The sequence below is a fragment of the Berghia stephanieae genome, chromosome 7 (assembly GCF_034508935.2).
Source record: "Berghia stephanieae isolate SIO BIC M18660-M18661 chromosome 7, UCSD_Bste_1.3, whole genome shotgun sequence".
Classification (NCBI taxonomy): domain Eukaryota; kingdom Metazoa; phylum Mollusca; class Gastropoda; order Nudibranchia; family Aeolidiidae; genus Berghia; species Berghia stephanieae.
This window is the reverse complement of record NC_088366.1, coordinates 43394266-43407732: the sequence shown is the minus strand read 5'-3', so window position 1 is coordinate 43407732 and position 13467 is coordinate 43394266. Positions and strand designations below refer to the sequence as shown.

At 33.2% G+C, this 13467-nt stretch overlaps 1 protein-coding gene across 1 annotated transcript; it reads left to right on the top strand.

Annotated features, from left to right (window-relative positions):
- Positions 1-65: 65 nt before the first annotated feature.
- LOC144977299 (uncharacterized) lies at positions 66-12855 on the top strand. The gene is made up of 4 exons (XM_078922359.1): positions 66-160; positions 7590-7936; positions 9039-9251; positions 11123-12855. Exons 2-4 carry the CDS (start codon positions 7613-7615, stop codon positions 12452-12454), a joined length of 1869 nt encoding a protein of 622 aa, XP_078778485.1. The 5' UTR covers positions 66-160; positions 7590-7612; the 3' UTR covers positions 12455-12855.
- The last annotated feature ends 612 nt before the right edge of the window (positions 12856-13467 follow it).

Sequence of the window (13467 nt, the reverse complement as noted above, 5' to 3'; positions counted from 1 at the left end):
AGACTGAAGTGATTCAGCATAATGACGAATGATTGATTTCTTTCATAAGGATATACCCTAGAATCACTTCTCTAGGTGAAAGAAAGTCAATGTTTACGTCCACCATTTATCGAGCAGGAACAGCAATGAAATATCATACTTATACAGTTTAGTTTTACAGGTAATTATTTTTAAATCAGATTTCTAAAGCAAGAAAAAATTTGGGGTGGAAAAAAAGGGAATGATCTCGTTATATATTGTTTGTATCTAGACGTCTAGCTATAATTGATGTATATCAGTCAGTGTCGGTTCAAACCCAAATTCAGTTTCAGCAAAAATGCATCGTTGGAAATCGTTGGTTTCCGTTCAATTCAAGTCTAATGAGTAATGAGATATCCTTAAAATTATTTAGCCTTATTTAGAGCACTGCTTAAAGTTTGGCCTGATCAACAGAAATTTAATCAATTGGTCCAAGAACAAAGGGGGAAGAGGGGGGGGGGGGGGGGGGGGGGCTTACCGGGGATGGCGAAGGAGTGTTTTTCAATGATATGATTCAATGCTCAGTCAGTGTAAGTCTTGTCAAGGAAAGTTGTTCCTGATGAACTTGAACATTGATAAGCATTTGACTTTGTGACTTGAGACACGGAGACTTGTCTCTATCCTGTGTTATTAATTCTATGTATATTCCCAGACACCTTTACTTTACTACAAAATGCCAAATCATCAAGTCATGTCATAAAGTTAAAGACGAATGATGTGAATGTGGGCCATGGCCATGGGAAAATACCAATTGTAATTTGTGGAGGCCTTCCAAAAGCTCCTTGTGCTAAGGGAAACAACCCAAATAGTCGTTCAACTAGTCCTAAGAAAAAAATAAAACCTAGTGCCTTTAAAACTAATAGGAAAAACAAACACCCCAGCACCTATACTCTAAGACCTGTAACTATAACTAAAATAACCCTAGATAATAGAAAAAAAATAAAGACATAGGACTGCTTTGCACTCCCTTTCAATACTTCAAAAAAACAAAAACAAAAAAATGGAGGTGGATAGCCAAAAACACACTAATCTATAAAGTTTTGTTCTTGAGCTGAAATGCTACTATAAATTATAAACGCCTGACAAAAGGTTTAAATACTATTTGAATGTGATGCTAGACTGAGGAGCTTTTGGAAGGCCTCCCGTAATTTGTGTACCAAGTGGATTAAATTTAAGACTTTCTTATTGATTTGTTTAATATTAATATGAAAGAAAACTGAACAATGCCATGATACCAGCTCCAATTCGGACTCAAGTCTAAATAGTCTCCTGTGGCTATTCGGACTCCAATGTGCGTGCACAGTGGGCAGAGGGTTGAACTGACAGAAGAAGAAGAAGAAGAGTTCAGGTAAATTCTGTTTGGCCCATATCAGACTGACTCTACTAATACCTCTTCTTTGGACTGTAGAGAAGGATTGTTGCCTATCTAACGCTATCAATGTATTATTATTATTACTGATTTTATTTGGGCCTTGTGTAAAGATGTTAGAAAAGCCTTCCTTTAGATCGCAGTTACTTTGAATGAGCGGGTGGTTGGATGGGAGCATCACCCTTGAATCATATACCTATGATGTTCGCATGGGTGTACGATCCGATAGTGATGTCGTTTCTTCTTCTCTTTACTAGCCTATCCTGCTTCTTTGGTTTGTGATTGTATTTTTGACAGGGGATATTTTTTTTCCTGTAAATCCTCTGCCTGTTTGTTCTTGGTTATTTATAATTTAGCTTATGATATCTTTAGGTTATGCTTTTGATTTGACATTTGTACTATTTTTGTTAGATTGCTTGTTTTTTTGTTTCAGCGGTCTCTCATATAACCTCAATTGTGTTGGAAGAGACCTAAAGCAACAAACAAACAAACAAAACTTTGAATGACCTTTATGTTCCTTTTGAAGGGAACTTTTAAACTCTTTTCTTTTTAATCCATAACTTGACTTCCAATTGATCAATGATTTTGTCTTTCATGTCATGTAAAAAGCAGGTTGAGATGCCTGTTGATAGTACTATATATACCATTATTGTTATTGTCATTTGCATGTAATTGTCAATTATTGAAATAAATTGAACTTTTTTAAAAGCAAATAAACCAGCAGCAACAACAACAACAACAAAAAACCCAAACCATACTGTCGTGGGAGGCTATTCTGACTCAAGTCCAAATAACCTGCTGACTGCACATGTGCTTTGGAGTTTGTTTCCTATTAGCCAAGGGAGACTATTCAGAATCAAGTCTGAATAGCCGCAATCCTTTTGTCTCGCTTTGCTTCACTTATTATGGGAAACGTGTCTATATAAGATTTATATGATAATGTATGTTATTCAGGCCTGTAAATCTTCCGACAATTGTTGGATTTTCAACAGTACGATTTTGCTTGATAAATTCTGGTCAGTGCTGACATTTTTTCTTTAAATTTAAAAAAAAAATTGTAAAAGTAAAAATATAATTTGTAACGTCAAAACCAAAAAAAAAACAAATTATAAGAGTTTTATTTCGTGCTCGAAAAAATCAGTTTTTATTCCTTTTCGAGCGCTGAGTTAGGAAAAGAAACTTTTTATTTGTCGTGTAAAAGACAAAACAAATTAGTCAGCTAGGTGTATTATTATCATTCCATCTTTGTCTATTATCAACCACTGCAGACTCCACTAGGTGTGGATGTATTCACTGCCCACACCTACTATACCACAGACGAGAGAGTGGGGTGACAGTGTCTTGTCTTGTCATGAATCATCAAACACACATGCGATCAGTAATCAACTAACACATAGCGTGTGTCGGACTGGGCCATTTCTCTCTATTTTGCTACAGACACCCACACATTTTTCCTGTTGACTATCTCTGGTCTTACGCTTTCTTTGTTTCCGTTTGAATGTCAACAAGAATGATAAATGTGAAATAAATATTTTTCTTCGAAATATACATTTTTCTTCGAAAGCTGATTGACTGCTGTCAGCGGAATGCAGTTGTTCTTTTTACCACATATTGTTCCTTTTAGTTGTCATGCTACCTGCGTGATTCATCACACCACACAGTGCCAGACCAAGGGTCAGTGAGGTTGAAGTACTGCTGGTGAACAAATAAGTGACCTATGATTGTTCGTTTTCCTCATTTTCTCTCTACAGTTACATGTCATCTAATATACCCACAGATATAGAATAAAAAGAATTGTAAACTCCAACCACAGTTCCATTAAATGTTAAAATTACCAGGTCATGTGATTATTATAACACATAGTTTAATTTCGTAGAATGGCTCGACTGAGTGCCAGTGATACATAATTTTTAATTTAATTATTGTGAAATTTTCAATACAGACCTGCCAACCAGTACGATTAATCGTATTTTAGTACGATTTTTGGACCCCAAATACGCGGATACGATTTTAGTGGATTTAATACGATTTTTTAAAAGATGTGTGATGTGAATGATCTTGATGATACATTTGATGCATTGATACACACTGTACACAACTGTTGACCGTGTTTCTGAGTGAATGATACATCACATTTAATACTATAGTTATCATTTCAGTTGCTTATATGATGCCGGTTTTCACCAATATTTTTCTCATACATTTTTGAGGATTTGCATAGAATTATGCATATAAGCTTGTTTTATACTTTAAATAGTCTCAGACCACATTTAAACTTTTGCCACTTATTAAATAGAAAATTCTAAGTGAAAATTTAATTGAACAACATCTTTGACTATGAAGCCTTCAATACGATTCAATAGTCTGATGTCACGCCGCCTGGCAACGGTGGCCATCTTGGTTCTAAACAAAGAAAATCATTACTTTTTATTTTTCATGCTGGCTAGAACTTTTCATATGCCTTGTGATCAGAATGTGTAAAAGTCAAAACATGATCAAATGTATGGGTTTTTTTTCCCCTCTGGATACCCTTTATGCTCGCCGGAGAAATAATTCATACGGGCGTCCGCCATTGTTCCGATAGTTTAGAGCCAGTGTTGCTAAGTTACCATGCGTCATTAGGAAGGAAGTGACGTTACGACTATTGAATCCTATTAAAAACTGTATTGCTAATTAACTTAAATATAAATGGGTTATTTCCCTTTATAATAACTAAATTACTCTATTTTGATTTATAAAATTTATAATGATCTTTTTTTTTTCTTTATTATTTTGTACAAGTCTTGAATTACAAAGTGGGCAGCTTTAAGAACGGTATTTGGTTCAAAATGAATTTTTTAGAACCATTTTAGAAGTATTTAACTTGTCTCTCATATTACATACTTTGCGAATTTCCCATCATTTGACCAAAGTAATAGTATTAGTAGTATATAGAAGTAATAATTGCAGTAGTAGGAGTAGTAGTAGTGAATCCTCAAAAAAAAAAAAAAAAAGAGAGAGAGAGAGAGAGAGAGAGAGAGATATGGATCATTAAATAACATATATGGAAAATATCTTGCTACTGTTGCAAATTGTAAATCTATTGAATTGAAGACCACTCTCCCAGATATTTTATCTCAAAACTTTCTCATAACTGATGTACTGGGCTAGCAGATATCACCATCACAACTTCATCAGCATCTCTTACCATCAACATCATGACATCATCACTTCTACAACTGCCATCACAGCATTGTCACTGCCACAACCACCACCACATCACTTCTACCACCACTGCCACCACAGCTTCATCATCATCACCCCACCACCACTAGAGCACCATCGCTACAACAACCAACACTTCTTCCACTGACACTAGCATCAATACTACCAACATGTTAAGGGTCTTTTGGTCATTTCTTTGAGTATTTCGAAAGCAATTTCCTTTGATATTGCAATTTCTGAGCCTTATGCTAATTTTAAATGGCCATTAAGTTTTAGTTTCTCGATAAATCAATAATTTTGTAATCACTTGAATGATGAAGATCAGAGTTTATTTTGATTTGGGATTGATGTTAGCTTTTATATAAATGTTTGTATAGTGCGCACTTTTTTTCCACAGGTGCGAACAAAATACACTTTTTTGTTAAAAAATACACTTTTTAGGGTCATGGAATACACTTTTCATCCTGGGAAGGTTGGCAGGTCTGTATCGATGATTTGCTTTAAAATTGTGGTATTATTACTTAAGTTAATAAACTTCATTATGAGTAAGTTTGAAGACGGCGATTATTATAGGTTTTTAATGATGATGCCATGAATATAGTTGTTCTAATATAGTAGAGAGTCATTGACATCAGTCATTATCAAATGAAGATTGAAGGACATAAATTAGTTCTTATATGTTTTAAATTTGTAAGAAAAAGAGCATGCTATTTCCTACCCAGAACTGTTTTTATTATTATTATTTTTTGTATTACAGCATGGTGTGGAAATGCCAGTATTTGCGACATTAAGAAAATTGATTGGATAATTGATAAAGCCAGGAGTTATACTCACCCAATTTCCAATGTGGAAGAACTGTTCAAGAGATTTTGTCTAAGTAAAATGGAGAAAGTTATGAAGGATGGCAATCACCCCCTTCGCAAATATATTAAGTTCTCCATGAGGAAACAAAGACAACACGTCACCTTAATTCATTTTTGTCACATGGTGTTCGAATTTTTAACGCCCAACTGTGATTTAAATTAAATACTATCTTTTAAATATACACTCACAAGTTCAGACTAAAGGCCAGTGGTATGGCTTATCTCAATTTATTAAATTAATATATAAGGTGTATCGATTGGTTCTTGGTTGTATATTTTTACATGTTTGTACATTTGCATATATATATTTTTTTGGATGAATAAAGTATATATTATTATTATTATTATTATTATTATTATTATTATATTATTATTATTATTATTATTATTATTATATTATTATTATTATTATTATTATTATTATTATCTATTGTTATTATTATTATTATTATTATTATTATTATTATTATTATTATTATTATTATTATTATTATTATTATTATTATTATTTTTGTTTATTCATCTTAACAACGCCACTACCACATTATCTCATTCGTCTGTAGTGTTTCATTCATCCTGTTTTGTTGATAAAGGGGAAACCCAAAACGTTCATTTTATCTGTTTTCGTATATTAAATTGAAGCTTGCATTCAATTTCACACTGTTATGTATTTCTTTGAGCTTCGAGCAGCACCATTTACATTTCTTACAAAGGAGCATGCTATTTCCTGCCCATCAATGTTTGTGTTTATTCATCTTAACAACACCACAACCACATTATCTCATTCGTCTCTAGTGTTTCATTCATCCTGTTTTGTTGATAAAGGGGAAACCCGAAACTTCCATTTTGTCTGTTTTCGTATATTAAATTGAAGCTTACATTCAATTTCACACTGTTATTTATGGTGAGAAAAAGGTGTGTTAGGCTCTTATTTTGGGGGACACCTTGATATTTATCAACAAAGTCATTGTCTGCTTATCTACAGGAATCTAAATCACCATTTCTTGGCCTTACAATGTTTAATATCACTTTTGGTCCAGGACCACAGATTATAGTGTCTATCTGTGTGATGCTGATATAAGTAACTTATTTATTTAAGAAAGATGGAACAATAAATAATAATTATGAAAATGATGATAATAATAATAATAATAATAATAATAATAATAAAGATGATGATGATGATGATGATGACGATGATGATGATGATGATGATGATGACGATGATGATGATGATGATAATGATAATAATAATGATGATGATGATGATGACAATGGTGATGATGATGATGATAATAATAATATAATAATAATAATAATAATAATAATAATAATAATAATAATAATAATAATAATGATAATAATAATAATAATAATAATAATAAGATAATGATTATAATAATGATAATAATAATAATAATAATAATAATAATAATAATAATAATAATAATAATAATAATAATAATAATATATGTTTACAATATAGCGCCAATCCCAAGTTGCCACAGCTCTATGCGCACATTGACAAGAGGGCAAATCATACATGCTACACATAACAATTACACAAGTCAGATATGGACAATTGATATACACACAGTTCTTGTTCTATTCATGATATTATTAGGACAAAGAAGAATGAATCGGGTGTGTTTTAAGGTACTTTTTTAATATCACCTCAGACCAAAATATCTTACATCTTAAATATAGTGGAAGTAAATTCCAGACATTTTGAGCCTCATGAGAAAATGCCCCATCAGACAATTTTGAAACCATTTTTAGTTAGAATACTAGATCTTAGTTATCGAGGAGGATCATAACAGTATAAAAGGCAAAGGTCTGATATAGAGGATGGTGTCATTTGATAACAATGTTTAAAACACATGACTGTGATCTTATATATAACATTTGCAACGTAATGGTATACAAAGCCAAGCATTTTTTTTTAACCATTGTGGGGATGAACCAATGTAGTTATCAGTCGAAACTCTTAGAAAACAAGTTACCCATTTCACCATGCTTTTACAGTACTTGATTTGAAAGATAATATTGCTAATTAGTTTGAATGTATGCAATACTTAATAATACTATTTTTAAAAATCCATATCTGTTTATGCCTATTTTTTTTTAATTTGCAGGCTTATATTTCTAAAGCTTCAGAATGGGATTGCCATTGAACAATCCACTGAAGTTGTTGTCTTCCAAAATCTATTTACACCCAAGTCTTTTGCTGATTTGCTTCTTATTGTTTCAACAACAATGCAAAACTACTCTCGCTGCCTGCCCAAAATCTTGTGCATGTAGGCAAGATGTCATCATATGTCAAAAGGGGCTTTGGGCTGATATCGAACCGATGCTGTCAATGGGATTGGAGCGTATAATTTTGGAAAAGGATGTGAAGGGCTTGGACTTAATTAAAGGCAACACCCTTGTAAAATTCAAGGAAACATTGAAATTACTCAGGATAAATGGCCTTTCATTGAAGGTAATATGTATAAATTTTTTATTTTGTTTTAAATATATAAACCTTTTTATCTGTGATATATTACAAACACGGGAGTCAAAATAGCTCAGTTGGACGTGCATCCAATCAATATAGAGATCAATATTTGTTGTGGGTGCAGTCGCATTTTTGTTTTTTTCTGACTGCTCTCTCTAATCAGTGGTAAGATAGCTTGGTCTGTTATACGAGTCAGGGTGTTTTTAGAGATCGGCTAGGGTGGAAAGTAATTTTAATTGTTTGTTTAGTGCTACAGAAACAGGGTTAAACACTGGATTTATGAATTCTATGGCTTTGAAGGACTGACTGTTCTTTTAAAATATTATAAACACATCTTTACAATAAGTATCTTAACATGATTCAAACTCTGCATTATTGTTAGGATACTTTGAGGCAAAGACGAATGGATGTAAGTAATCTTTTGATATCCAATGAACATGAGTAAGAAAAGTTTAGATCTATGATTATTCCTTACCAACACATAGTCAAAAGTTACTTGACTTCGTGGACACTAATGCTTTTTTTCTCACATCCATCTCTTCTTCTTCTTCTTCTTCTTCTTCTTCTTCTTCTTCTTCTTCTTCTTCTTCTTCTTCTTCTTCTTCTTCTTCTTCTTCTTCTTCTTCTTCTTCTTCTTCTTCTTCTTCTTCTTCTTCTTTTCTCTTCTTCTTCTTCTTTTTTTCTTCTTCTTCTTCTTCTTCTTCTTCTTCTTCTTCTTCTTCTTCTTCTTCTTCTTCTTCTTCTTCTTCTTCTTCTTCTTCTTCTTCTTCTTCTTCTTCTTCTTCTTCTTCTCATTTTCTTTCTTTCCATCTCCTTCATTACCATCATCATATGAACTGCCAGACTCAGTCAGATGAAATATTATTGTTTAATATGCATTTCCCAAAGTAAAAGAAAATATATTTTATTTTCCTGATAGGCTTATGTACATCTTCAAGTGTCTCAATATCGTTCACATAAAATAAGCATTATATTGGGCAGGTAAATTGGTCCATGAGCGTTTTGTTATCCACAACAAAGCAAACAAAAAAAGAAAAGAAAAGATGTCATATTTTATGTTTTGTTTTGTTTTGTTTTTTCCTGTCAGGCCATTGAACCAAATGCTTTCTCCAGCTGTAAATCCTTGGTGGATTTAGACTTAAGTGACAACGATTTAACTAATCTGGGCCCTGATTCATTTTCTGGCCTTTCCAATCTCAAGTCGCTCAGCCTTGCCAACAACAAGTTATCCACATTAGACGGTGTCCTCACTCCACTGGTTAATCTCAAAAGTCTTGACGTCAATCACAACTTCATACAAGTAAGCATATCATAATGATGCTGAGTCGTTGATCAAATCTTGTTCATGGTGATGATAATAATGATAATCTTTATAGTATTGGAGTAAAGGTCACTGGACCACAAAACATAGAATGCTTAAATTGAAGGGCATGGGGAAAATTGTTATAAGTCTTGAAATTGTTACAGATGGTGTAATGTGTGTGGAATGTCATTGAAGTGGCAGATTAGATTTTATAATAATTTTGTTGTCAAATATTCTTTGTCTAGTCGAAGCATTGGAAGAATTCCTTTTTGATTTGGTCATGCCGTAAAAAAGCTCAATTCAGCGCACTTTAGAAAGTTTGGATACAGAAACTCTTATGGAAACAATTCTTTTCAAATATTTTACATTTTGTTGAAAAGTGCTTATCGCAATAATTTTCATGACATAATGCATTCGCCATCGGAGGTCGGGTTTGATAAATATTTGTGGCTTTGTCATACTTGAACAAACCGTCTTTATTTTTGGACAGTACACAGGTAATGACTGCTGACACTTTTACCAAAATCTCATCACAATGTACCCCTTCACTTTGTAGATATTTACCTACAAAATGCAATGTAAATGTATGCTAGGGTTGAAATGATTTTTGCGCTGCTCTTATTACAATGGCATCTTTCAGTCGATTCATAAAAAGCATTTCAGATCCTTTCCCGCCCCATTAATTTATGGTACCACAAATAACCCCGTACCATCATATAGGTCACGCTGGAGATTTTGCACAAAGTGTGATGCCTGGGTACTGAGAAATAAACAAAGACGTATCATGTCATACATACACACGCATGCACACACACACACACACATGCAGAGAGAGAGAGAGGGAGTGCAACCAGACCTTACCATGTGCATTTATAGTGGTAAATACGAAAAAATTTGCTGAAATGTGGTACAGCCAGAGTTAGCTAAAAGAAATCCGCTTTGTTATTACAGTACAGCCAAGTACATTCAGTTTTTTTTTGTAAGGTACCGGCTCAATGATGACCATTATGCTTTTTTAGGTTACAGCTGGATAAAGGATATATGGCAATTGGACACTGGAAAGTGTGTGTGCCTAATTTTGATAAAAAGAAAGTATGCAACAATCTATTTCAAATTCCTCTTTGGTTGATTTTTTTTTAAAACAACTCTTCTGTTTACTCAGCATTGAATGGGTAGCTGATCAGTTAGATCTAGCAGAACATATATTTTGATATACTAGCTACCTATCATAAGCAGGAAATTGCTATTGTCTGTTCAATCCTCTGAGATAGACTCAGGCTCATTGGGACTTATGGCTATGAAGAACACAGGAGTACTTAGGCCCTCTTTGCCATGTCAAGTCAGGTACCTTAAAATGAAATTTTTGCTTTTAATTATGTGAACAAAGCATCACATAAATTCACTTTTATCAACTGAATATGAAATTACAATTAATATTGATTTTACGCCAGATTAAGATCATTTATAATATTTTTATGTCGCTTTGGTGTAGAGGTACTGTCTTGGGCTCACACACAACCTAAATTGTGTCCAGGCGAAGCGCATCATGATAGTTTGCCCTTAGGAAAGGCATTTTGCTAAAAATTAAAATCAATTCTCCTGTTGTCATCACGCTTTCATAAATTGTGTAAAGGACAATACTCAAAAAGCCTCATGTCTGACTATAGGTTTTTTTTTCCCAATTTGATTAATTATCTTTTTCATTATATTTTCCTGATCTTTGCTCAATTTTGAAATGTCCATTACACGTTCAAAATTGCTTCAAATTAAAACATGGAAGTGTTAGCTTTTTTTTTTTTTAAACTAGTTTTGATTCTTTCCTCTTCTCATGAATTGTTTTTCACTTTTTTTTTCTTGATTTCTTACAGGATCTGTCTAAATCTGTTTTCAAAAACCAATCATCTCTCACCAAACTAATGTTGAATGGAAACCCCATTAAAACGTTAACATCTCAGGCCTTTTTGGGTTTGAATAGCATTCAAGATATTCAACTACGATATTGCAGTATAGCATCAGTGGAAATGAATGTGTTTTTCGACACACCAAAATTAATCTTCCTTGATCTAGGTCAGAATCGTTTGTCAAAACCATTATCTCAAGATGTTCTCACAGATCTTACAGTTTTAAGAACTCTCCTATTGGATCACAATATGCTTCAGGGATTGGAAGACAAAGACTTTGCTCCTCTTTATCTCGAAAAATTAGATCTGTCCTTCAATAGAATAACTTACATCCATAAAACAGCTTTTCAAAATTTAACAGTGAAGGAGCTGGATCTGTCTGACAATTTAATTCTGTCCACGAGCTCAGACATTCTTCATCCCCTAGCTTTGCATCTCACTGGTTTAACCCTAGCTGGAAACCCTTTTGAAAATTTGGGAACAGATACATTTTTGGATTTCAAATATCTTGAGAGACTAAATGTCTCTTCATGTCGACTGAGTGCTATAGATCATCAAACACTTCTAAATCTGCCGTCTCTTAAAACTCTTGACATTTCTCACAACAATCTAAATTTCTTATCACAAGACACTTTAAATTCCTTTAGTAGTCTAACAAATGTAAATCTTCACCAAAATAAATGGATTTGTGACTGTCAGATTAAGCCATTATGTGACTGGCTGAGCAAGTCAGAAAGTGTGGCAAAGATGCATTGTCCACAGGGTCAGGGCAAACATCAGGATTGTAATATTTTGCGCTGTGCAGCACCATCTCAGCTGAAACATAAACAATTGCATCAAATAGAAAAGGAAGAGCTTGGAGAATGTTTAACAGACAAAGACAAGTCATCCTTGAACACCAGCACGCAAGGAGCAATTGTTGCAGCGTGCCTAGGATTTGCCATAATATTCTTACTCATCACTGTGTATCTGTGGCGCAAGGGGAAAACCAGCATCAAACTAAAACGTGTTTGCGTTCCGTCAAATGCAGAAAGTTCTCACATGATTGATGAAGATTCCAAAGTTCCTCCTCTATCAAATTGTGACCGTGCCTCATTGAACGAATCAGATCATGAGTTTGTTGTTCGTCATTATTTCGATACTTATGTCACAGATCCCAAGCTCATGTCCAGAACATCAGATTCTGAAGAACCAAAGTCTCCCAAGGAAAGAGACAGTATGTATTCTTCACAGCCATCTCTATACAATAGTGATCCTCCACCTTCTTCTGCTCCACTAGGGATTGAGTCAACCGTTTGATAATATCACACACTGTACATATTTACATACATTCATACATTGAAGTGGATTACCGAATGAGATTCTTGTGTTTATATAACTATATGCCCATTAAACATTTATTTTTTGGTAATACTTATTCCTGTTAGTTTTATAAAGAAATTCATTATTTTGTGTTATAACAAAATGATGAAATATATTTTCACACTACTGTGTTCATTATCTCAAAAATAATTTTTTTTTTTTGTTTATCATTGTAGAAATAAAATTATTGGTTCAAATCTGAAGGGATTTGGGATATTTTAAGAAAAAAATTCGTAAAGAATGTTTTATTGATATACAGTAAATATTCAGGGAATATCATGCAATATACTTCACATACGGTATTGAAAAATATGAAAAGACAAGAAAGGAAAAAGAAAGAAGACTTCATGGAAAATTTATTGTAAACCTTGAAGTGCTGTTTTAGTTATTAGATTGTGAGTAATCAACATAATTGGATGAAATAATAGTTTGATTTTTTGTTTCTCCCTATAATAGAGATGATAATTGTTCCTATTCTCGAATGTCATCTTTTTGTATAAAGCAGAAGGCATAGAAGTTTGAGACTTCCTGAATTCATGTTCCTGTGATCCTTTTGCAAATTTAATAAATGAATTTAATCCTATTTGTTCATTTCTTTTCATTCATCCTATCTTATTCCTGTCAATATGCATTCAATTAATAGTTGTAATTGGTTATGATTTGTTGGATTTGATTTTATATGTGACAGTATGTTTACCCAATAGTTAAACTATCATTTAGTAGAGGGCTTTGAGCACATTTACTGGATATTATGCAATACAAAGGCTCACATTTGAATTATTTGGGGGGGGGGGAGGGGGGGGGGAGTAGCAAATGAATCGTTAAGAATATTTTTGAACCATCTGTATGAATCACACAAGGAAGAGAGGTGAGTTGAATGATTTTAGAGGATGATCTAATCTTGGCCTAAAATTCAAACAATTTTTACCATTATAGGCAACAGTTTATTT